Here is a 23,982-nt window from a genome sequence, read left to right on the forward strand (position 1 = left end):
TTCTGGGCACCCAGGGTCCCCTTGCATGTCACACACTGACCCTGAGTTTTCCGCGCTAACATATAAAAATGGCTCTTCATTTAGCAAGCATTGGCCGTCTCTGAAACCCAACCTAGGATCCCACTGGGCTGTATCAGGTGCGTGGAGTGGAGTGGAGCTTCCTTGTAGCGCCCCCTTTGGCCATCATGCATGTATGTATGCAGCTGCCCTATGGACCTGACACCTGCTGCTTCCCTGAGTTCCAGATAACACTGACTTTGCATCAGTCACACAGGGAAAAAGCCATCTTGCCCACACACTAAAGTAACACCGACTGGAAGTTTTAAACAACAGAAATGAATGCCCGCCCAGTGCTGGGAGCCAGCAGCCCCAGGTCAAAGGTGTCAGCAGGGTGATTTCCTTGGAAGACCCTCAGCTGGCCACCGCCACCCTGCATCCTCCACTGTGTGTGTCTAAATCCTAACCTCCTCTTACGCGGACCTGATTGTGCAGTAGCAGGCCAGTGAGTGTGACCCCATCCCACCTCAGTTCACCTTGTAGCTCCAATGAGTCCGATCCGGAGGTACTGGGGATGGGAGTGAGAGGCGGGGCAGACATACGGTTCAGTCCCTAACAAGAGGCTCACCTCAGCATACACTTTAATCTCCTCCAGCGTTCTCCAGTTCTCATCACGTCCTTCCTGCTCATACACAACACCACAAAAGGCAGGATTCCGTTCATCCTTTTATAACAAGTAGTGTTCTCTCATGTGCGTCATGCATACCACATTTTAAAAAAATCAATTCAGGCCCGGCATGATAGAGTAGCGGTTAAGGTCCTCGCTTTGAATGCGCCAGGATCCCATATGGGCGCCAGTTCTAATCCCAGCATCCCCGCTTCCCATCCAGCTGCCTGCTTGTGGCCAGGGAAAGCAGTCCAGGACAGCCCAAAGCCTTGGGACTCTGCACCCACGTGGGAGAGCCGCATGTCTGCCTTTCCAATAAAAATAAATAAATCTTTTAAAAAAATTAATTCATCTGTTGGTGGACACGTAGGTAGACTTAGCCATGGTGGGCCGTGCTGCAGTAAACAAAGGAGTACAGATGGCTTTTTCAGTCTGGCTTCAGTTTCTGTGTGCACTGGTGGGGTTGCTCTGGATCACGTGCTAATTCTATCTTTAATTTCCTAAGACACCCCCATACTGGTTGTGCTAAATCACATTTCCATTAACAGTGTATGAGGATTCCCTCTTCTCATCCTCCAGAGAATTTTTTTTCCCATTTTGGTCATAGCCATTTTTTTTTTAAAGATTTATTTTTTTAAAAATTTTTATTGGAAAGGCGGATATACAGAGAGGAGAGACAGAGAGGAAAATCTTCCGTCCGATGATTCACTCCCCAAGTGAGCGCAACGTGCCCATCCTATGCCGATCTGAAGCCAGGAGCTTCTTCCGGGTCTCCTGCACGGGTGCAGGGTCCCAAGGCTTTGGGCTGTCCTCTGCTGCTTTTCCGGGCCACAGGCAGGGAGCTGGAAGGGAAGCGGGGCTGCAGGGATAGAACTGGCGCCCATATGGGATCCCGGGCATGCAACGTGAGGACCTTAACCACTTGCGCCACCGCACCGGGCCCCGGTCATAGCCATTTTTAAAAGCAGTTATTATTATACCATTCAGATCAAATTATTCATTTTGAGTTTCTGGAAATATGCAAAAAAGATTTTTTAAATGCTTTTTATTTGATTTGAAAGGCAGAGAGAGAGAAAGGTCTCCCATTTACTGCTTCACTCCCTAAATGGCAAATGGCTGCAAGGACTCCAGGGCCAGGGCCAAGAGCACAGACCTCCATCCAGCTCTCCCACATGGGTGGCAGGAAGCCAAGAACTTGGGCCATCATCTGCTTGGCACATCATCAGGATACAGCAGTAGGAGGCTGGATTAGAAGTAGAGTAGCTTGAACTTGAACCTGCAATCTGATATGGAATGTGAGTGTTGCAGTGGGAGCTTAACACACTGCACCATCATGCCCCTCTCCCAAACACCATGTCAACCACTGTGCCAAATACCTGCCTTGATGTGAAAAAATATATTAGCTCCATATCCTTGTCTGCACCCCATGGATCTATCTACACACATTTTAAATCTTAGACACTCTAATATGTGTGTAGTAATATTGTCTATGGTTTCCATGTATTTCCTTAATGAATGATGATATTAGGTTGCTTTTCATGTACTTATTTTTGGTGGGTGTTTGGTACAGTTGTTAGGGATGCCACCTGGGATGCCCATAGTCTTTGAGTCAACCAGCAGGTTGAAGGGCAAAGTAACAGAGAAATCTTCTGTCTGCTAGTTGACTCCCCAAGTGGCTGTTACAACCAGGTCTGGGCCAGGCCACGAACCCTGTCCTGATCTCTGAGATGGGTGTCAGGGACCAAGTCCTTGGACCCTCTTCTGCTGCCTAGCCTACTCAGTCACATTAACAGGATCAGAAGCAGAGTCAGCTGGGACTGAGACCAGGATATGGGTCGTGACTTTGTAAGTGGTGACTTCACCCGCTATACCGCAACACTGGCTTTCTTTCAGATACTTAAAAAAAATGCTTTTGATGTAGTGTTTAAATCTTTGACCATTTTTATTGGATCTGCATGTTGTTGTTGTGATTGTTTGTTATACTGTGTTTTGTGATTGCTCATTTTGTGTTCTACAGATGTACCTTTTGGTGTGTGCTTTGTTCTTTTCTTTTTTTTTAAATATTTACTTATTTTGAAAGTCATTCTTTCAGAGAGAGAGAGAGAGAGAGAGAGAGAGAGAGAGATCTTCCACCTGCTGGTTCACTCCCCAGATGGCTACAACAGTCACAGCTTCTTCAGGATCTCCCATGTGGGTGGCCTAGGTATTTATGCTTTCATCTGCAGTTTTCCCAGACCATTAGCAGAAAGCTGGATTGCAACTGGGACACCCAGTACATGAACCTGGTGCCCGTATGGAATATCGACATCACAGGCAAATGGCTTTGCCCACTGTATCACAGTGCCAACCCCTTGGGGGTTTTGTATATGTTTTTTTTTTCTTGATATTTCTTAAAGATCCATTTTCTTGATATTTCTTGAAGACCAGAAGTTTTACATTTTGGTGATTTTTTTTTTAAGATTTATTTATTTTTGTTGAAAGGCGGATATACCGAGAGAGGAAGCTCTTCCGTCTGATGATTCACTCCCCAAGTGACTGCAACAACTGGAACTGAGCCAATCAGAAGCCAAGAGCCAGGAGCTCTTCTGCATCTCCCACACGGGTGCAGGGTCCCAAGACTTTGGGCCATCCTTGACTGCTTTCCCAGACCACAAGCAGGGAGCTGGATGGGAAGTGGGACCACCGGGATTAGAACCAGCGCCCATATGGGATCCCAGGTGTGCAAGGCGAGGACTTTAACCCTTACGTTATTGCGCCGGGCCCCATCTTGGTGAATTCTAATTTATCAGGTTTTAAAAAAAATTATTGTGTAGCTCATGCTTTCAGTGTTGTATTGAAGAATTTTTTATCTAATTCCGTATCACAGAACTTTTTGTCCTGCAAGTTTTCTAGTCTTAAGGGGGCACACTGGGGCTTGGGCATCATCATTGACATATATTATGGACCAGACTCTAGCCCCAGAGCTGTGTGACCAATGGGGAATGAGACAGTCTTTCCCCTTGTTTGAGAGGCAGGGGTCGGAGGTCACTGAGTGCAGGATGGGATACTGTGGTCTTCTTCATGGTGGGGAAGCAGAGCTGCTTGGCAGGTAAAGGGGTTGTGAGCTGAGTTTTACAGGACAGGAGGAGAGGAGTAGCGAGCCAGTGTGGGGGTGCAGGACCTGTCATCTGGACTTGGAGTGGCCATGGGAAGGTCTTCAGGTGGAGAGCACAGGTGCTGTCACTCACAGCGGTGGGTATTTGCCATGTAAGCGAGGCTCTGAATGCAAGGCCACGGCAGGATGGGGCAGAGGAGAGTAGCCACTGGCCAGGCAGGGAACACTCAGCGTCTTAGCACAAAACAGAGGAGCAGGTGCAGGATGCTTTGTGATGGAGGTTCTCCAGAGGCCAGGAGGGAGCTGCCCTTCTTCCCTGTCGTTCAGTTGCATCTGCAGCATCCATAGCCCAGTCACAGCGAGGGGTGGAGAGCCTCCGCTTGGTTACATAACTGTTTCTATCCCCCCCGCTCTGGGAACAGATCACACGGCAGCTGCTGTACTTTCTGTTCCTTGTAGCTCCACTCCTGCGGACTGTTCACGGAGCGCGTGATGACAAAGGTAACCCCAGGAGCGGGCTGCGAGATGCTCCCCCGCATTTGTGGCTCTTGTGTAGATTTCAGACACACCATCCTGGTGGCGTTTGAAACTGAGGAGAGACGGGCGGATTTGCAATAGGCACTGAATACATTAACCCTGCCAAGCGCAGCAGTGGCTGTCATTAGCCAGCTGGCACTGCAGGAAAGACAGCTAAAGCCTGGGGGTTACGAAGGAACATTTCAGGAATGTGAGAACAAAAAAATCAGCTGCATTCAGTGATTTAACTTAATCCTGGAACAATAAAGAAACACAGAACTCACAGGGCTGTAAACAGCGATGGGCTCCACACAGCGTGCATGCACTTGGGGCGAGAGACCTTGCTGGCTCCAGGGAGTGAGTGTGTGTTGCTAACACAGGGTCGCCAGCGAGAGGCAAACCCAGGTTCGGGTCCAGCATCCTCTGCACCTGCAAACACTAGTTCTCATTTCTTGTCAAGGAGTGAACACAAATGGAGACTTTGCCACCGTGTGACCTTTCCCAGGGCACTCTCCAGGGTGGCTGCTGCCGCTGTGTACTCTGCACTCAGGGGTTTGTTACCTGCCACTCTGCAGACCCTGGATGCCCACCCCTGGCATACAGCTACCTCTGCCACCCTGGACACTGCCCCTGCCACATTGCTTGGTAGCTGTGAGATGTTGGAGTGCCATCTGCAGCCACCATCAGCCTCCACCTTACAAAGCATCTAGCCTAAATTCAAGACTTAGGTCCCCACGGAAGGCCCCATGTCCTGCAAGGTGGCAGGCCTCAGAGTTTCCTGAGAGATTAATTTTTCCAGTGTTGCCTTGATGGCCCTGTTTCTGCCTGCCTGTCCTCCCGTAGGCCTGAGAGTTGTCCCAAGAGATTCTTTTTCAGTTCCTAGATACACAGACGACTGGGGACTGTCTCCACAGGCTTCCAGGGACACACCTAAGCCCACTGCAGTGCACTCTGCTGGGTTGGGATCCACTTGAGACCTTGATCCTCTGAACTCATCACAGGTGCATGACATGGCAGAAGCATGTCATCATTGCAGGAGTATTTCTGCCCTGGGTAGTCCTTTGTAAAGACAGGAGCAGAATATATGACACTGAAGAAGGCACCATCTTGCAGCAGGAAGCAAGAATGGGAGGCAGCTCCCTTGTTCCTAAAGTTCCTTTTGCATCAAGCTCAAAGTCGTCTTGCATTATTGTCTTCTTCCAACACACACACACACACACACGTACATGCTGTCAGAAACTAGTCACGATGGCTTACGCATTTGTTGGGTGTGCCTCATTTGGCATCTTACCTTTGATGGTGCATATAAGTGACTAGGAACTAGCAGAGATGTGTGGGTATGTTTCAAAGGTGAAGAGAAATAGAGTGGTTGTGATTAAAGATGTGAAGGGGGAGTGAGCTCACTGAATAGCTGGAGGCCTTGTTACTGCCATGGTGGGAAAGGTGAGACCAGAGCCCTTGCTTCCGAGTCAGAAGTGGGAGTGCGTGGCATGCAAGCTAAGCCAACACCTGCTATGCCAGCGTCTTGTCTAGGCACTGGCTTGAGTCTTGGTTAGTGTACTCCTGATCCAGCTCCCTGCTAATGTACCTGGGAAAGAAGTGAAAGATGGGCCAAGAGCCTGCCTGGGCCCTTGCCACCCATGTGGGGGACCTGGATAGAGTTCCAGTCTCCTGGCCTACCTCTGGCTGTTGTGGTCACTTGGGGAGTGAACCAGTGGATGGAAGATTGTGTGTGTGTGTGTGTGTGTGTGTCCCTCTCTCTGTAACTCTGCCTTTCAAATAAATAAATCTTAAAAGTGAGGACACGGGTGGGATTCTTCCACATGTGCCCTTGCCTTCTTGGATTACTGAGCCACTTTGCCAGCAAGGGGATGTGTGACATTACTCCCTGTGGTTTCTTTTGCTGGGTCCCATTTGCAGTATAGCTAGTGTGTGGCATGTGGCATGTGGGTGGGCTATGCTCATGATTGTGCAGAGAAGGTACTGGCATCATCCTTGGGGTGTTGGCCAGTGTGACCAGTGTAAACAGTAGATGTGATAAGGGGACCAACTTCTCCAGCCATGGGCAGGGCTCTTGTCACAGAGGGTGCTTGTACACATCCAGGCTCAGTGGTGTTGGGCAAGAGGTCTTGTCCTTCCTGCTCTGGGTGTCATTAGTTCAGGTGCGTGTTGGTTTTAGCTGGGTGGGTGGAGCAGCATGCCCTGTGGCTCTGACATTGTTCCTGGAGGAAATGAAGCAGAATGAGACACAGCTGGCCTACCTGTTGCCTTGGAAACCATGCCACTGACATCATAGACTTCGCCCCTGTCCCACCTGACATAGGAGCCCCAGATAGGGAGAGAGAAGCAGGAAAGGCCGGGTGCCTGATGAGGTACTCAGACTTGACATTGAAACGATCGGTTTCCTACACCTGTGGGCACCATCGGCTCCCACTTTTCAAAGCAGCTACCTAAATTCATGTCTTCTGTTGTTATGAAGACATCTGGTTAAGTATTATTTACTATTGCTGGGCAACTAAAATTGTACACCAAAAAGTTTTTTTAAAAGCCATCTTTCTGGGCCCGGCGCGGTGGCGCAAGTGGTTAAAGGTCCTCACCTCGCACGCCCGGGATCCCATATGGGTGCCGGTTCTAATCCCGGCAGCCCCGCTTCCCTTCCAGCTCCCTGCCTGTGGCCTGGGAAAGCAGTCGAGGACGGCCCAAAGCTTTGGGAACCTGCACCCGCATGGGAGACCCGGAAGAGGCTCCTGGCTTCGGATCGGCATAGTATCGGCCCGTTGTGCTCACTTGGGGAGTGAATCATCGGACGGAAGATCTTCCTCTCTGTCTCTCCTCTCTGTATATCCGCCTTTCCAATGAAAAAATAATAAAAAATAAATCTTTAAAAGCCATCTTTCAGGAATAAATTCCGAAAAAGCAGATGAAGCAGAAGGTGATTTTAGAGCTTTGGTGTTGAATAACTTTAGGAGTTATTTCCTCTGCATTGCCATGCATTAGTGAGATTGCCTTTTAAAATGCTAATTCTCACACCTCAACATGAATATTGTTTTCAAGGAAATCATGCTGGAAGATTCTAGTCCTGTGTCCTCACTGATGGGGTTCTCATCCTGGAGGCTGGCTGGAAGACTTTTCCCCCCACTTGCTCACAGACATTTCTCAGTCTCAGAGAAAATGATTGTCTTTTTTCTTCTAGTTCTGCATTATAGTTGCCCCTTTAATTCAGCTCCTACTTAGTGAGAGCCGTTTGGTTGCAAGACTCAGTGCACCTTTTAGCAGCACCTGCCTGGTGGGGAAGGGGCAGGGAGACACCTGCATGCATGCCTTATGCCTTCAGTGGAAGTCAGGATCCAGTCACTCTCAGGTTTACTGGGGAGCTACTGTGGCCAGGAATACTGTGCTTGTTAGAGGGGACAGGATCCGCCGTCACACACCACCTCCATGGTGGAGGGAGAGAGGACATCAGAGGCAGTGATCATTCTGTTGTAGGCAGTGGGAAGGAAAGGCCTCATGAAGGGCAGGCTCCTGAGCGGAGAGGAAGCCACGTGGAGGACCTTTGAGTGAAGAGAGCAGTAGTGTGGAGCTCATGGCTGGGAACTAGCTGAACAGGGCCCCAAGGACCTCTGGGCGAGGCTGCCGGGCAGTACTGAGATCAGGGAGAACCATCCAAGTGAAGGTGTGCAGGGGACACGGACCAGGCTGTCGAGGACCTTGGAGGCCATGGCAGAAGGCTTAGATTTTTATTTCAAATGCAGTGCAGGGTTTTACACAGGCCTGATATGATCTGATGTGTGTGCGTTTGTTTTAAATAATTTCAAAAACTTTGAATTTCACATCATATGAAATTTACTTTCTTCAATCTTTTTTTTTTTTTTTTTAAAGTAAGAGTTACAGAGAGAATAAGAGAAATCTCCCACCCTCTGGCTACAGCAGTCAAGGCTGCGTGGACCAGGCCAAAGCCAGGAGCTAGAAATCTAGCAATCTAACCACACCTACCACGTGGGTGACAGCACTAGAGCCGTCTTCTGCTGTTTTCCTAGGCGCATCAGCAGGGATCTGGATCAGAAGTGCAGCGGCCAAGACTTGAGCTGGTGCGCAAATAGGATGTCAACATTGCAGACAGCAGCATGAATACCATTTAGGCTCTCTTATCATTGCCGTTTCAAGTGAACAGTTCATGATGTTTTTCAGAGACCCCTCTGGCTGTGCACTGGGCAAGAAGGGAAGGAACCGGAGCTCCAAGGACACTGCACCATCCAAGTGAAAGGCAGGGGTGATTCTGAGGGAGCCCGTGGTAGTCCCAGACGCAAAGTCTCAGAAGAGAAACAGATTTTTCTGAAGGTTTATAGTTAGGAGCATCAGAAAGGTCTGGTTTAAAATAAATTAATTAAATTAATAAAAGATCTTGATTGGTATAAGCCTCCAAGGAAGGGCTAGAATATTCTTGATGTAAAGTCGGGGTAATTGCAGGGGAGCCGATTGGCAGAGCTCAGGCAAGGGAGTCATGTAGTCTGGTAAGTGCTGTGGTCTGAGTGTGACTGTTCCCGCACAGTTCACCTGTCGAAGCCTAAAGCAGGATGTGATACAATTAAGAGGTGAGATCTTGAAAAGTGAGTCATGACCCCCCGCTTCCCTGTGACCGAGGTTGGACTCATTAGAAAATAAGCTTGTGGTAGCTGCCTGGCCTGCTCTGCCCTGTGAGTCTTAGCAAGGAGGGAGGCTCAGTCTGTGAAGCAGAGAGCAAGCCCCCGCCACACATGGAATCTTCCAGAACTGGGAGCCAAAAATTCCTCTCATCTACAAAATATTCGGCCTGAGGCATACTGTTAGAGGAGCTCAGATGAGGAAAAGGGCTCAAGGTCAGGTATGGGTGCTGTCTGCACCTGCATTGAGGAGTTAACAAACTCCTTGGAGTCAGAGGATGGCAGCTGCCTCCCGTGATGTAGTCAGGTGCATGAAAGGCAGAGGCAAAGACCGAACACTGTGCCTGACACGGAGTCTGTGTTGGTAAATGGTAGCTTAAAAACAAAGTAAAAGGAATGGTTTTACACAGGATGCGACAAACTCCAGCTAATTCTTTAGCAACCAGGAAGATGGGAGCTCCCAAGGGGCCTCCGCCCAAGTCTGTACTGCAGGGCCCCACAGGAAACACTGCATCGGAGTCAGAGCTGTCAGGGCTTGAACTGCTGGGAATGTAAGAAATGGGAGCCCTAGGGAACAACCCAGGATGACCAAGGAGAAAGGCCTGTTGACGTCGTGAAGAAGAAGCTGTCAGTGGAAGGTGCATGGCAGGAGTGAAGCTGCCTGTTCAGGGTCTGTTCTGTGTGCCTGCAGTGGGTACACAGGTGGCAGGAGGTCCCTGGAAGAGTTTGCTGGCAGGTGAGTGGACAGACAGCACAGGGGCCCCTTGAGAGGCCCTCCTGGGCTGGAGGCAGGTTTCCTAGTTGGCAGAGGCTTGCGCTTACTCAGAAGACCAGGCTGGAGTCTACCAGGCTTGGCCTGTACCAGGCTGGCTTGGTCTATAAGCAGCACAGCTGTCCGGCTGGAGGGACAGGAGACGTCTCCTTTTCCAGCTTTAAATCTCAGTCCCAGGCCTGGTGCGATAGTGTACTGGCTAGAGTCCTCACCTTGCATATGCCGGGATCCCTGTTGGGTGCTGGGTTTGTATCCCGGCTGCTCCACTTCCCTTACAGCTTTCTGCTTTGTGGCCTGGGAAAGCAGTCAAGGGCGACCCAAAGCCTTGAGACCGTTCACCCGTGTGGAAGACCAGGGAGAAGCTCTGGCTCCTGGCTTCAGATTGGCTCAGTTCCCGCCATTGCAGACACTTGGGGAGTAAACCTGTGGATCAAGATCTTTCTGTCTCTCTTCCTCTCTGTAAATCTGCCTTTCCAATAAAAATAAAATATCATATATATATATATATATATATATATAGCTCCCAGTCTGACTCCCTCCTGGTTGTAGCTCCTCCTCTCCTCTGGGGGAGACAAGAATCCCAGGCTGGGCTTTCTGCAGCTTCCCTTGTCTCGTCCCCAGACCCTGCCCACACTCATTGTGTTGAGTGGTTCTTTTCTCAGCTGGCCTCAGTTTACCTCCCAGCATGCACCTGGTAAACCCAGGCACACATGAGGTCCCCAGAGCCCGGGCTGAACAGCTATGGCTGTAGACACTTCAGCCTTCACAGAAAGTATCCTTCCCTTACTACCTGTAGGTATTAATCGGTTTCTCTGCAATAGATCCCATCCGACTATTCCTCAAGAAAGGGCCCTGAACGTATTTTATTTCCATCTCCTTTCCTACCACAGGAGCTCAGTCACTTTCAGTTCTTTGATGTGAAGCCACATTATAGGAAAGAACTGTCAGAGTGGTCCTCCAGCAGTTAGGGATGTAGGCCTCTTGGTTCAGCTTCGGAGAAGGCAGGCCGTCACAGTCCGGCGCTTCTGAGCAGCAGGTTTCAGTACAGCTGCCTGAGAACAGACCCTCTCTGGGACCTGGGTTTCAGGTTTGTGACCCAGTATATATGTCCTGACGGTCGCAGGTCTCCTAGTCTCTCTGAGGTCGTCTTCCATTGTCAAAGTTTGTTTTTATGTTTGAGGCCTTGTGTGTCCAAATTTCTTCTTCCGCTTAGCTTTTTTTTTTTCTTAAAGATGCATTTATTTATTTTAAAGACTGTTTTTAAAATAAATAAATAAAATAAATAAATAAATACATACATACATGCATTGTGTATGTATGTATAAGGGGAGAGAGAGCACGCTTCCACCTGCTGGTTCACTCCCCAAATGGTCACAATGGCCTGAGCTGGGCCAGACTGAAGTCAGGAGCCAGGAGCCTTATCTGGTTCTTCCACATGGCTGCAGGGGCCCAAGTGCTTGGGCCATCTTGCACTGCTTTCCCAGGCGCATTAGCAGGGAGCCGGATTGGAAGTGGAGCATTAGACATAAACTGGTGCTCCTAAGAGATGCTAGACTTGCAGATGGCAGCTTTACCTGCTGCACCACAATGAGGGCCCCACCATTTGGCTTTGATCACTTCCTGGTCCTTGTTTTGTCCCAGGGCCTTCTCAGCAGGGAACCACTGAAGTTTAGTTTGCAGTTTTTCCTGCTGCGGCTGCTGTATGGAAATCTGTTCATTTTATTTACCAGGAAGGATCCTAAAGGCATTGGAATGATCTTTCACCTGGAGACCACAAGAAAGAATCATCTATGAAGCATTTCCTGCAGCTGCTTACTGAAATCAGAAATTCCCTCAGCTGTTCCTAACCAGATTTCCAGTGTCAAATCCTCCTTGTTAGCAAACTAACCAGGTGCATTGTGTAACTGTTCAGGAACCATTGCTCAAGGACTCTCATTTGTGTATTTATCTGAAAGGCAGATTTATATGAAAGAGAGACAGATGTTCCATCTGCTGGTACACTCCCCCAAATAGCCACAACGGCTAGAGCTGGGACCAGGCTGAAGCCAGAAGCTTGAAGCTCCATCTGGGTCTCCCGTGTGAGTGGCAGGGGCTTAGCCCAAACGCTGGGACCATCTTCTGCTGCTTTTCCAGGTGCATTACCTGGGATCTGGATCAGAACAGCTGGCACTCACATGGGATGATAGCAAGGCAGGTGGCAGCTTAACCCGCTGGTCTGTCTCATTCTAGCTCATGGCAGTTTCTCGGCCTTAGCATTGCCAACATTTTCGGCCAGGTATTTCTTTGCTTGTGAGGCTGCCCCTGGGGTTTTACCGTGTCTAGCAGCATCTTGTACACAGTAGCACCCCCAAATTGTGACAACTCTTAAGTGCCTCCCACACATTGCCGTTTGCTCCTTTTGGGGGTTATCTTCCCCCTCCCATCCAGCTGAAGACCACGAGGTCACACACAAACTCGAGGCATATTCTGAAAAGCTCTAGCTGGATATTTTCAACATGTTGTTCACTTACACTCCACTTCCTGCTGAGTCCCATGGTAATTGAACTCTGCGCACATTCTTCTTTTGTTAGTTCTCAGACTTGAATGCCTTCGCTTTCCGCTTCCCAGTGCTGATTGTACTCGTGGGCGAGACCCCAATGCCCCCTCTCACTCTCAGGGACTGCTCATTACTTTCCGACCGTCCAGCAAGGTTTCTCAATCGCCTTTCCCTTTTTCTTGCCTTAAAAGGGCAAGAAGCTGAGGCCCTGAGATAACCCCTCCAACCCCGGCTGTGAAGGCGGCAATCCGGAAGCCAACAACGCGCCTTCAGGCTCTGACTTTCCCTCCAGCCCAAGCACCTAATTATATTCTGAAAACAGCTGTTACTTCTCTTCTTCCTTCCTGCTTGTTTCTTTCTTTCTTTCTTTCTTTGGGAAAGAGAGGAAGAGAACTTACTCCCACCTGCTGTTTTACTCCACAAATATCTGCCCCTGGCCAGACTCCAAGAGCCAGGAGCCAGGAGCCAGGAGCTCATCCAGGTCTCCCATGTGGTTGTCAGGGATCCAGCTGCTTGAGTAATCATCTCCTGCCTCCTCAGGGTCTGCCCTGGTGGGAAGCTGGAATCTGGAGCAGGAGCCAGGATTTGAACTTGTGGGGTATATGAGCTTTTTTTTTTTTTTAATAAAAAGGCAGATTCACAGAGAGACGGTTCTATATGGCAGCAACCAGGAACTAGGAGCCAGGAACCGTCTTCAGGTCTCCCAAGTGGATGTAAAATCCCAAGACTTTGGGCTGTCCTTTGCTGCTTTCCCAGGCCACAAGCAGGGGGCTAGATGGGAAGTGGAGCAGCCGGGACATGAACTGGCACCTATCATGGGATGCCAGCACTTGCAGACAGAGGATTAGCCAATTTGAACCATCGTAGTGACCCCGGACATGGGCTTCTTAACCTGCACCTTAGTTGCTAGGCCAAATGCCTATTCTTTTCTTTTTCTTAAATATACTTCATGGTGTACAATTTATGAGTTAAAATTCAAATTGAAATTTTACACTGTTACGGAGAGGAAAGAGGTTTGGTAACAAAATAAGATGTAAAATGTTAAGATCACACATGGATTCTAGATTCAACAATAATTTCTTGATAGAGTGGATCCTCTACAATGTTTATGAGGATTTTAAAATAGGAGCCTTTGGGGGCAAATGGGTTAAGCTAATCGCTGTGATGCTGACATCCACACCAGTTTGAGTTCCCGCTGCTGCAATTCCACTCCAGCTCCCTGCTAGTGCACCTGAAAAGGCGACGGAATTTAGCCCAAGCAACCCTGTCACCCACATGGAGGACTCGGAGTTCCTGGCTCCTGGATTCAGCCTGAAAAGTGGAGCATGAACCAGTGAATATATTTTCTCTCTCTCTGCCTTCAAAATAAATAAAATCTATCTTTCTTTAAAATTGAAGCTTTGCTTTTACTGTCTTGCGCTTGGCTGGAGTCCATCTACTTCATCTATGTTACCATTTCTTACTCATCAGAAAACTGTTATCTAAGCGGCATTCCCACCTGTGTTTATCTTGCCCATGCCCAGATCTGTTAAGGCAGGACCAATTCCAATGACCTGAGGCCTCCACCCTCCGCATTTATTTCTTTCCCTCTTTGGCATTTCCAAATAAACATAGGCTGTTCTTGATTTAAGAGGCAATAATCTCCATTTTGGTGTGTGTATCTGCCTCTTGGTCTGATTGATCCATCCCTGTGTGTTGTGGGAGTGAGTTAAGCAGAGTAGCTGTCTGTTTCACAAAAGCTTTGTGTTTGCTGAGAGCCTACTGTGTGCCTAGCACCTGCTGTGTGCAGCTCCCTGAGAGGTTCTGCGTGTGTAACTCCATTGGATGGATGAAGATGCTGAGACTCACAAAGTGTTCCAGAAGTGTGCCCAGCAGTGAAGAGGTGCACACCCCACATAGAAGTATCTGCACTGGATTCCTGGCCCTAGCTCCCAACTCCAGCTGCCTGGGAGACAGCGAGAGCTCCAGCAGCTGGGCTCTTGCCACCCACGGGTGTCACCTGGATTGAGTTCGTGGTTCAGCCCCTCTGGCGGCCATTGTTGGGTGTTTGGGCTGTGAACCGGCAGTTAGGAGTGAACTCTGTCTGTGCCTGCCTCTGTGCCTCTCAAATTGGTAAACATCGTATAACAACATAAAGCAGAACTTGGCTCAGCTCACGGAGTCAGCGGTGCGGCAGGATTCCGGACGGTGCATTGGATCTTGGAGCCACACTGCTTCCCGTGCAAATGCTTCAGAGCGACCATATCCACTGCCGTTGTTGAAGTTGGTAGACGTGGGAGCTGATTTACGCTTGGTTTGAATCTTGACTCCTACCAACTCTGAGATGTAGGCAGGTGCTTACTTAACCTTTCATGAGCCAGATGAATCTTCCCCATCTGTAGGAGAGGGGGATGGTCGTTCAGGCTGCTCAAACGGCAATATCACGAAGGGGCTGGCTTGCAGATAACAGAAATGCATTGTTCACACTTCCGCAGGTTACAGAGTCACAGATTAAGGTCTTGAGTCAGTCTGGAGAGGATTCTGACTTCTCTAGTTCATAGGTAGCTTCATCCTGCTGTGACCTCATCTGGTGGAGGAGGCGGGCAAGGACATTAATCTCATCGCTGAGAGTTCTGCCAACATCTTCTCATTTCATCGCCCCAAGGCCTCATCTCCTAATACCATTACCTGGAGGGATTAGGTTTCAACGTATGAATTTCAGAGAGGGGCACAAATATTCAGATTACAGGAGGTGGTTGCAGTGATTACACAGTGAACCATCCGTGTAGTGAATGCAGCAGGGCCTTACTTTCTCAGAGAGGGATGGTGTAGCTTCCCTGAGATCATGACAGCACTTATGGAGAGCCAGGCCCAGCGGGTGGGAAATGAGGGGAGGACAGCGGATGTGGGAAGAGGTAGGCTGCATGGAATGTGCCCGTTTCCTATCCTGTGAGGGTCTCCCACCCAAGTACTAACCAGGCCCGACCCTGCTTAGATTCCGAGATCAGACGAGATTGGGAAAGTTCAGGGTGGTATGGCCGTAGACCACAGTGAGGGTCTCAAGGTTGCACTTCTCTGGGTTCGTTCCAGAAGAACCAGGACAGGGGCTGGGCCAAGCGAGAATGAGAGAGCGATCGCCAAAAAACACCAAGAGGACTGTGTTCCAGACTTGGAGCAGACTAAGTTGATGTTTAGCGGGAGCCATGTGGGCAGGGAGAGCTCTGTAACCTCACACGCCAGTCCCCAGGTCCTTGTCTGTGGAGTGCAGCATCCTGTCCTGGTCACTCTTGCTTCTCCCGTCTGCTTCCTTTCCTGGTTGCAGTGAGTTAGGCATCTGTGGCTTCATGCTTGTATACTCTGAATCTTGAAAGAAGATGGGACTGGATGAACACAAAGTGGCCAAGAAGGGTGAAGGATGTTCTTTTATATTCTTCTAAAAGACCTGAGGCAGAGGAATACACAAAGGAAAAAAAAGTTTTCTTAGCACTGTTTTGGGGGTGGAAGATCCAGGGTCTTGTGAGAGCCTCTAGCTATGTCACAACACAGCAGAGGACCTCGTGGTGGGAGCAGATATGAGAGAGCAGTCACTGGTGAGACAAGATGAAGGAGGGATTTGCGTACCAGGCTGGCCCTTCCTGTGCTGTCTCACCCTCATAGGAACTAGCCAAGCCTAGTGGGAACCGTGGGAATCTCTGCTGACGATCATGCCCCCCCAGATGACCTAACCACCTGGCTCCCATCTTAAAAGTTCCTCCACTTCTTAACCACCATCACACTGGAGCCAACATCCCAGTACATGCTCCCCTGAGGAATGCACTTAGAAGAGGCAGTGGGTCTTGGTAAGAAGAGTTCAGACAGAGCATTTCATGTGGGAGTCATCTGATTAGGTTTGGAAGCAAGGGGTGGGAGGGAAGGAGGACAGTAGAAAAAGAGAAGAGAGTTGACCACAGGAACCCATGGAGATTTGCCTCTGAGCCAGCAAGTCTTTGAAAAATGGTTGAGGGCAAGTGTCGGGCATATGGCTAAGCCATTTGTGTCCCACACCAGAGTGCCTGCATCTGATAATCGCTTGAGCTCCTATCCTATCCTTGCTTCCTGCCACTGCACACTCTGAGAGGGAGCAGTGAGGACTCAGGGCGCTGGGTCCCTGCTGCCCATGAGGAAGGCCCAGAGAGAGTTCCAGGCTCTGAGCATCCAGCCGCCCTGGTACCTGGGGAATGAACCAGTGGATGGGAGCTCTGTCACTTGTTTCTCACGGAAAAGAGAAAACATTTTTCAGGCGCACTTTGCAGAAGATCACCAGATCTGTGGCCAATGGTTATGAGAGCAGTTTGGTTAAGATGGCTCCACTTTTTCTTATCTTTTCAAAGTAAGATTTGTTACAGATATTATAATGAGAACCTCCTGTGCAGCATCAGGATTTTTCGAGAGAGAAACACCCCCTCTAAATTTTTCTCTTTAGTTCCACCAAGGACTTAAACTCTCGAAACATCAGGGAAAAGTCTGGGAAGGAAGGTTCTCATCCTCTTATTGCTGTTTTTTATTGTCGTTAAAAAAAAATCTTTATGTAAAATTTTAAAAATTCTTTTGAGACAACATTTTGAACTTACAGTGTAACCAAGGACTTAATGCTGTACTAACTAAAGAGTTCAACAAATAAAAAGCAAAAACCCTGAGTTCAGCAGAAAAACAGGCAAGGGGCGTAAACAGTGATAATGTGAAAAGATGTTCAATTGCACTCATGAAATGTAAGTTTCAAAATAGACACAAAATCATTAAAACCGTCGTACTGTATAATTCTCTCTAAGAATATTTGTTGGGAGGGGGGTAAGATTTACAAAGAGAAGGAGAGACAGAAAAAGAGATCTTCCATCCTCTGGTTCACTGTCCCAAATGGCTGTAATGGCCAGAGCTAAGCCAATCCGAAGCCAGGAACTTCATCAGGGTCTCCCACGCAAGTGCAGGAGCCCATGCAATTGGACCATCTTTTATTGCTTTCCCAGGTGCATTAGCAGGGAGCTGGACCAGAAGTGGAGAAGCTGGGACTTGAACCAGTGCCCATATGGAATACCAGCACTGCAGGCTGAGGCTTAACTTGCTATGCATCAGTACCAGCTCCAGGAGTGTATAATTAACGATTTACTTGACCAAGTTTTAAAACAAAGTTTGAAAAACAAAAAAAAAGCACTGTATTTGCAGCAAAATTAATATACATGGACAATGTTTTTGTTTTTTGGAAGGGAAACTATAAAAGGCTTTCCATTTCAAGGGCTGCCTGATAAAGTTTGAAAAATGTATAGTTTGCAAAAATCTTTTAGTGTTTTCATAGCACAAGCCCTGCAAGTCAGTTGTAAATAATGTTGATCATAACATAAAATGGTGCCCTGATGGAACAACTACTTTAAGTCATCTGTCTGAAGTCAGCCTGACATATTGCTGTTGGCTCTCTAGTCAGTGGTAAGTAAAATTCATTAGCAAATCGCATCAAGAACCACTCATTCCTAGTTTGGTTTTTATCTGGGGAGAGAATCCCTAATGAATTAGTTACTGCACAGATCTTAACCTAGGCATTTTTTCATTATTGCCATGGAAACCAGCGATACAATTCACAGATTGAAAAAAGAAAAATGATCAGAGCTAAACATCAATAAAATGCACAAGAAGTAAGCTGCTTTTCTGAAATACAGAATTTTTTAAAAAAAAATCATGATACCTGGGACCAAGCTGAGATGAATACAGCTCTAAGTTAATCATGTCAATATTATGGAAAAGCAAATTCTGAAGTCTTGGAAGGAGTATTCTCTCCTAGTGCTACACGGTGGGTTCCAGGTCGCTGTTTGGATGTGCAAATCATTTGTTTAAACAGAAACAGGACCTGGATGGCCCTTGGGAAGACACCTTGTGTCTTCTCTTGATAGTGAGACAGCCTGGGCAGCTGCCTGCTGCCTTTCTCGCAGTGGTTGATGAACTACCTGGGACACAGCAGGGAGAAAAGGTACCCTGATCCCACCGTAGGCTTAAGTTCTGCCATGGTGGCGGGGGGATGGGATGGAGCGCGCCCCATGACAGTAGCCACTGGACTTGGTTGTCAGCTGTGCTTTTTAAAGTGGCTTTCTTTTTAAGATATATATATATATATATATATTTAAATTACACAGAGAGAGAGAACTTCCATTGCTAGTTCACTCCTCAAATTGCCATAGCGGCTAGGGCTGGGCCAGTCTGAAGCCAGGAGACAGGAACTCCATCCTGGTCTCTCACATGGTTGGCAGGGGCTGCAAGCAGCCAGGCCTTGAATTGGACCCCATGTAAGATGACAGCGTCTCAGGCTGTGACTCGATCCACTACACCATGATAGCAGCCTCTAAATTATGAATTTCTTATATTCTTTGAAAGAGGGTGCATTGTGACGTGGGTGTCCTGCATGTTACCCTTGATTTTTAAACGGTGTCCATTTTTATCTAGAAGAAGAAAGAAGTCATTTTGTGCTTTGGTAAGATCTAATGAGCAAGTAATTCATTTATGCCTACCCGAAAGCTTGCCAGCCCCAAAGCTGCAAAGCTTAAGGACATTTTAAGTCTGAACTCAAGCTAATCTGTGTGTGTGATTTATGAGAAATCTTTTAAGAGATCATAGAAATACATTCTTCAAAAACGTATGCATGGATTACAATTTTTTTCTGTGTCAAAATATATTTAGCTTTTTATTTCATTTTTCCACAAACTTAAAAAAAAAAACTTATTTGAGAGAGAGTGAGACAGGAAGAAACCAAGAAAGTCAGATAGATGCAGATCTCCCGTCTGCTGGTTCCTTCCTCAAAGCCTTAACGGCCAGGGCTAGCTAGACTCAGCTGCAGCCAAGAGCCAGGAACTTCGGATGAGTCTCCCACACAAGTGGCAGAAATCCATCACCTGCTACTTCGCAGGGTGTCACCTTGTCCGGAAGCTGGGATCAAACTGAGGCACTGCAGTATGGAATGTTGTAACTGCTGTGCCAGTTGCCTGTCCTCATGGACTGTTTGTGGTACTCTTGGAAGTGTGTGTGTGTTGATACATGGTGCAATGCTGTGTTAGACGTCTTCTGCCAAAATGTCAGATAATCAACACTATCACACACACACACACACACACACACACACACACACACACACGACATTAATTTGGTCAAAGCTGCTCTGTAGAGTCTATGGAACCATATCATAAAACAATAATTTAAAAAATCATTATAAAGGGGGAAGAAGAAGCTGCTGCAGAGTTGGGAAAATCAATCCACCACTAAGACGTCATCTTGAAAACATTGAATGTTGCTTACAGCCAGACCGTCAGCCACTGTTGCCTACGAGAGCAGTGGCGAGTGAGGAGCGTGGGGGTCAGACTTTTGAGAGGTCACGCGGCAGCTGCACATCATAGACACAGCTTTTTTCCTTTCTGCTTTTCCACAGAAGGACAGCTCCACAAGGATGAACACGAGGAGCAGCGTAACCAAGCCCTGGAGTTCCGTGGTCAGAGTGGGCAGCCATGGCCCCGACAGGGCACGTCCCCTCTCGGCAGCCTCAACTGGCATGAAGAGTTCCAAGTCTTCAACCTCCTTGGCTTTTGAGTCCCGGCTCAGCAAGGTAGAGACCCAGCTGCCCAGGGCAGGGCTGTGGGTACCTCTGAAAGCCCTAGCTTGGGAGGATTGGAGAGGGAAGTTAGTGAGGGAGTGAGCCCTTGAGACGGGGAAGGAGAATTCCAGGGGTCCCAGCAGGTGTTGGCCTCAAGCAGCTGAGGCGCTGGCCTCAGGGTGGTCGCAGGTGGCTCAGGGATGGGAGATATTGAACTCAGTAAATAAACACCTCTGTCCTGGGTTACGTGGATGCCCTAGGCTGTGTCACACTCAGCACCCCTCTCCCTGGGGGTGGGGGGCGTGGGTGAAGTCACCCAGGAGCTTTCTCGTTTGATCCGTCAGCAGCAGCATCGACAGCTGTTGGAATCTCTTCTTGCTTTCTCGCCCCCCCTCCCGCCCCCCATCCCTTATTCTCTGATGTGCAGCCGGGTCAGGCACAATCCTGGGCTCATCTTTTTAGCTGCGTCCACTGTCTGTGTTGGAGCGCCTCCTTCATGCTGCATCCGACAGCTCCTTTGCCACCCTGAGAGGAGATTCATAAAAAATATCGCCTGCTTGCATGCGTATGAGGGTACCTTAAAAAGTTCACGGGCAGTTGTATTGAAAGGTAAGCTTAGTTTTGGTGCAAAAAAAAATCTTTTTTGAAATCTATGCATAGCTTGGGGGGGTACCAGATTTTTTAAAATGTATTTATTTGAGAAGCAAAAAAGAGAGAGAGACGGAGCCTATATACTGGTTCACTGTCTAGCTGCCTACAATGGAGGTGCAGGAGGCATGGAGCTCCAGCTTGTTTGTGGTTCATGGCACCTGTGGGTCTCCAGGGTGATTCTGGAGCCTGTACGAGGAAGACATGGTTGTCCAGCTCGGTGGCTGAGCTCCAGGCCACTGTGAAGATGTGGTGAAGGGCTGGCCTGTAGAGCTGTGAGCACTGGGTACAGTCCATGCAGAGCTGACACAGGAAACCGTGTGACTCTCAACGAAGAATTTGACCGTGTGCAGTATTTCTGTGATATGCACACCATGAACTTTTTAAAAACCTTCATGTGCATGGATTTCAAAAATTTTATACCTAGACTTACTTTTTTTTAGATTTAAAAAAAAATTATTGAGAAGTCAGATATACATAAAGGAGGAGAGTCAGAGAGGAAGTTCTTCCTTCTAATGATTCATTCCCTAAGCGGCCGCAGTGGCCGGAGCTGTGCCTATCTGAAGCCAAAAGCCTGGAGCCTCTTCTGGGTCTCCCACTCGGGTGCAGGGTCCCAAGGCTTTGGACCATCCTTGACTGCTTTCTCAGGCCACAAGCAGGAAGCTGGATGGGAAGCGAGGCCACCAGGACATGATATGGGATCCTGGCATATGCAAGGGGATTCCTTTGGCCACTAGGCTACTACACCAGGCCTGATAGACTTACTTTCAATTCCCTTTTCCCATTAACTTTTTCAAGTCCCATAATACTTTGGAAAAGTCAATATACTCTTCCGATGCTAATATAAAAGGGAAAATGTTCAATAATGTACATTTCCATCTCAGATGACTTAAGGCAGGCACTGTGGCACAGTGAGTTAGCACTTCATTAGGAATGCCAACATCTCATGTCAGAATGTGGATTTGGGTCCCAGGTACTCTGCTTCCAATCCAGCTTCCTGCTCATGTGCCTAGGAGGCAGCACTTGATTCCAATTGGAGACATGGTTGGAGCTCCTGGCTTTTGGCTTGAGCCTTGGCCCAGACCTGGCTCTCATGGCCATTTGGGGATTAAACGGTGGATGAAAAAATTCTTTTTCCTTTTCTCTTCCCCCCCACCGTCCTACACCCCCTGCCCCCCCACATCTCTCCCTTTTTCTCATTCTGTTTTTCAAATAAAGAATTTTTTTCAATGGCTGAGTCTGGCTATGCCTGAGGATAGGGTTAGGGTTAGGAGAAGTGTCTTGTCACATATACACACACTATAGGGAGACTTGAGGCCCAGGTGACAGGACAGCAGGCGTTGTCCCTAGGAGACACCTGCAGTGGCTGTGACAATTGTGTGAGTTCTTTGTGTATTGTGAGACGTGTGGATTTCTCGGCCTCCTGCTCTTGAAGTGTCCGTGTCACATCCTAGCAGGGTGACAACCAGAGATGCACCCTTAGATTTCCCACTTTCCCCGAGGAACAGTGCTGTCCCTATTGAGAACAGCTACACTAGCTGAATGTCCGTTCTCACAGCCATCACGGCTTAAGTAAATGATGCCCAGATGTCCATCTCCTGCTGGGGTCCCTGCGGCTGCCTTTGCCACCTTGCTGCATGGATGTCCAAATGCCACCTGTCTTGTAGCAGGTCCCAACCAAATCAAGATTTCTTCCCTTCTAGCTTCCTCATTCCAAAGCTGCTCCTTGTTTGAAAGGTGGAATTACTGAGAAAGAATTAAAGAAATCTTCTATCCACCAGTTCGCTTCCCCAAATGGCCACAACAGCCAGGGCTGGGCCATGCTGAATTCAGGAGCCAGGAGCTTCTTCTAGGTCTCCCACTTAGGTGCACACTTGGACCGTTTTCCACTGCCTTTCCAGGTACAATAGCAGAAACCTGGATTGAAAGTGGAGCAGCCAGGACACGAATCGGCGCCCATGCGGGATGCCAGCACCACAAACAGAAAGTTAACCTACTGTACCATTTTGCCAGCCCTTTGTCTTTCCATCCTTCCAGTGGCTCAGGCCAGAGCCCTGGTCGCACAGCACTCAGGCTGTCATGAAATATGACCCATCATGAAATGCTGCCGCTTTGGTCTTCCTCTTCCTGCCACCTTCCTGAGACCTGCTGATTGGGTGTGTGGGCGGGCGGAGGGCGGGGGTCACTCTTAGTTCCCCATATTTGTCGTTACATCCTACATCCGGTTCTCAGCAGAGCCTGAGCCGCGCTTTAACGCACGAGCGATGACCCTTCGGTCCTTTCTTTAGGCCCCCTAGTGGCTCTCCCCGTCCAGCGCAGTGAAAAGCAAAGTCGCTGATGCCCTCAGAACACGGCCATGCATCGCTTCTCTCGTGGCTTTGTTGCGTCCCCTGCCCTCACCCTGCAGCGCTGGCCACATGGTGTCCTGGCCACGGGGATGTGCCGGAGGCGCTCCTGTGCGATAGGTCTGTGTTAGACGCTCCCCGTGACTGCAGAGTGTCTTAACAGAGCCATCATTTCCGACCAGGCTGCGTGAATCAGCTGACCAGGCCAGCTCTTAATCTCATCCCGCACACCTGCTGGTTTCGTGTCACAGAGCCAACGGTATGTTTCCAGTGCATAAAGAGCATGTGCTATCTGTGAACACTCATGTTTCCCGCCCCCCCCCAAAGGTCTATATATATTTATTCATTTGAAAAAGACTGCCAGTGAGAGACCAGAGAGTGAGAGATTGCTCCTGCTGGTTCACTCCTCAAATGGCCTCAACAACCAGGACTAAGCCAGGCCACCAGCAGCCAAGAACTTCATCATGTCTCCCATCGAGATAGAAGGGACCCAATACTTGAGCCACCTGGTGCCTTGCAGGCACAGTAGAAGGTGGCTGGGTTGGAATTGGAGTCGCTGGGACTCTGATGTGGAATGCGGGTGTCACAAGCAGCAGATGTGCAGTGACATCTGTCCCCTGGGTGTTTACTGAGTGCCTGAATCAGCCTGCCCTTCTGGGAGTGGCCATCTGATGCTGCTGGAGGAGCTGGGTGTCAGGCACTGGCCTGAGGTCGAACCCTGGCTCTGGCCCTTCCCACGTGGTTCCGCTCTCCTGAGACTCTTCTTGGCTTTGAGATAACAGTTATTTGCTGTGACGAGCCAGTGTGGACCATGTGTCCTACATGTGCTTTTTGATTTATCCTCTAATCCTGGCCTCAACCATCATTTCCATCAAATTTGTTTCTATTTTCTTTCCCCTAATGCTGCATGTTTAATTTAGATTTTTGAAGAATGAATATGTATATTGCACCAGGGACAGATCATTAGTTTCTATAATGTCATGAAATATCTTTGAAAAGCGGTGGTGGAGAGGCTGGCACGACGGCATGCTGTATAATCATGTGCCACACAATGATGTTTGTTCAAGGACGGGCTGCATACAATGAAGGGCATTCCTTGAGATTCTGGTGGAGTGAGGATTTCTGGTGTTTGATCACGTAGCCATCCTAACACATAGTGCAAGGCCTTACTCGGATGTGAATGAG

General features: G+C 48.6%; 1 protein-coding gene across 2 annotated transcripts in view; it reads left to right on the forward strand.

The window, feature by feature from the left end:
* Positions 1–23,982, forward strand: part of SPECC1 (sperm antigen with calponin homology and coiled-coil domains 1) — a 288,342-nt gene that overhangs the window by 58,771 nt on the left and 205,589 nt on the right. For both annotated transcript variants that reach the window (XM_041001555.1, XM_041001556.1), the window contains exon 2: positions 19,643–19,816. In XM_041001555.1, coding sequence (XP_040857489.1) covers positions 19,661–19,816 — 156 coding nt within the window. In that variant the 5' untranslated portion in view covers positions 19,643–19,660. The remainder of the gene's footprint in view (positions 1–19,642; positions 19,817–23,982) is intronic.

This window comes from Ochotona curzoniae, unplaced genomic scaffold (genome assembly GCF_017591425.1).
Source record: "Ochotona curzoniae isolate NIBS_2020 unplaced genomic scaffold, NIBS_Ocur_1.0 scaffold_2453, whole genome shotgun sequence".
NCBI lineage: Eukaryota > Metazoa > Chordata > Mammalia > Lagomorpha > Ochotonidae > Ochotona > Ochotona curzoniae.